Source organism: Perkinsus marinus (assembly GCF_000006405.1).
Source record: "Perkinsus marinus ATCC 50983 genomic scaffold scf_1104296975474, whole genome shotgun sequence".
Classification (NCBI taxonomy): domain Eukaryota; phylum Perkinsozoa; order Perkinsida; family Perkinsidae; genus Perkinsus; species Perkinsus marinus.
In genome coordinates, this window is record NW_003200781.1 from 1 (window position 1) to 1,867 (window position 1,867).

Here is a 1,867-nt window from a genome sequence, read left to right on the forward strand (position 1 = left end):
CATACGATATTGGTCAATCAGTATTGTGGGGGAAATAACTCAATACGAGAAGGAGTGTTTAGCTCATCAACCTTCGATAAGGGGAGGTGCCGCAGCCTATCGCCCGCCAGATCCCCAGGCGGTCATGGCCCGGGCTGCATCTCAAACGACTTACATACAAGGTAGGTGATTGGTACTGCTGGTCAAGGTGGCGTTACATTTTCTATCAGGTTCGGCTACTTGTCTCCTCGGTTTCCTCTCCCCTTTCACTGGAGTACTCCATACATGCAATATTGGAGACTCATGTTTTCTTGTTTACCGCTCGGAAAAACAGCAGGTGGATGGTATTCCCTCCGAGCTGAGCTCGGCACTTATTAACTTCAGACCCTTTATCGCTCAAAGGAACAACTGCGAGCCTTCAACTTGCCCTATCAAATCGGCCCTGCTAATCCAGATCTGCCCCTCCTGAGTGGGGAAGTAGATGAGATACAACTAGCAGATGGAGACAAGGTGAAAAGGATCCCTCTGTCGAAGAAAACTAACCTGATTGAATAGGTCGTCTTCGCTACAGACGGCCTTTGGGACAATTTGTATGATGAAGATATTTGCAGTGTTATCCAGGGTACTGCCGATGATGTTGATGGAGCATGTCAATCACTAGCAGAACAAGCATATAGGAATAGTCGCGATAAGTCCGTGTACTAATCTTTCGTTGAGGCTAGCTAATTCTTCTCAGGACACACTACTCGCCCTTCAGTAAACGCGCTGAAGAGTTCTTTGGTCGTCGTATCCATATTGGAGGTAAGTCGTAAGCAAGCACCATCGAAGTCGTTCTGCGGGTGATTTCAATTCTGTCAGGCAAACCTGACGATATCTCCATAGTGGTTGCCGAGGTGAAGCGGAGACCATTCGGTTCCATCTTGGGTGAGTGTACACAGAGGGTCTTACTGCAATTTTATTATTTCAGGGGCTCACACAACGCAGTTCAGTGAAAATGATGATTGTTTGCCCAGTCCTCGAACTCTTGCACAGTTGAAGTTCAGCGTGGCTGATGCGTTCTGACATCTTGTTTACTATTTATTACAACCTTATCTGCCTCGCCGTCGATGTAACAATGTTAGTGTCAGTAATAATAGCTCTGATTTAACTATTGTAATCCATAATATGAAGAATACATTTGGTGTTCCTCTTAACTGCGTGGAAAACGTCTCGTTGTGTTGAGTGGATGGGCGTATCGTCAAGAGTAAGGGGGGCGTATCGATATATACAGGGCAGTGTGTAAAGAGGTAATCGTAATCTCGCGGCGAGTGACAGTTCGTAAACAAAAAAGGTAACATTCGAAAGCTCTCATCGAGCTCTCTCCATATTGTGCACTGATCTATCATCGTACGCGGAATCGGCTGCACAGGGAAAAGTTGTACCGGTTTATTCCTTCGGTGGAACCTAAGATCCCGGACCTTCACGTCAGTTACGACTCGTTAGTTGTTTCGACGACTAAGTTGGTTTTGAATGTCCCCAACAACGACCATGATGGCAAGTCTCTGTATCAAAACATAAGCCGTGATATTTTTCACAATGGAGTGGGGCTCAATTCCCTTCTTTCCCACTCCCAGCGATAAGTTTAACACCATTCATACTCGCAAACTCAATGTCATAGGATAGGAACTGGACAGTACATTACAGAGTACACTGGAGATTACGAATAGAGGAATAAAAACAGTAACGGACTCAATTGTCTTGCTGTTCGAGGAGATGCTCCATAGTGGAAAGGTCCACGCACCAATAGTCCCATACGCAAGGATCTTTTCTATCTTCTTGGCCGGACGATGCTGAATCGATATGCTTGATGGGAGTTGACCACCGATGATCAGCTCACCTGCAATCGCAC

The 1,867-nt window shown here is 46.0% G+C and overlaps 1 protein-coding gene across 1 annotated transcript; it reads left to right on the forward strand.

Annotated features, from left to right (window-relative positions):
* Positions 1 to 124: 124 nt before the first annotated feature.
* Pmar_PMAR009928 (PP2C phosphatase, putative) lies at positions 125 to 1,041 on the forward strand (the record flags this gene model as incomplete). Its single annotated transcript, XM_002765524.1, has 7 exons — positions 125 to 161; positions 210 to 316; positions 364 to 489; positions 535 to 671; positions 716 to 780; positions 838 to 903; positions 947 to 1,041. 7 exons carry the CDS (start codon positions 125 to 127, stop codon positions 1,039 to 1,041), a joined length of 633 nt encoding a protein of 210 aa, XP_002765570.1.
* Positions 1,042 to 1,867: the final 826 nt, after the last annotated feature.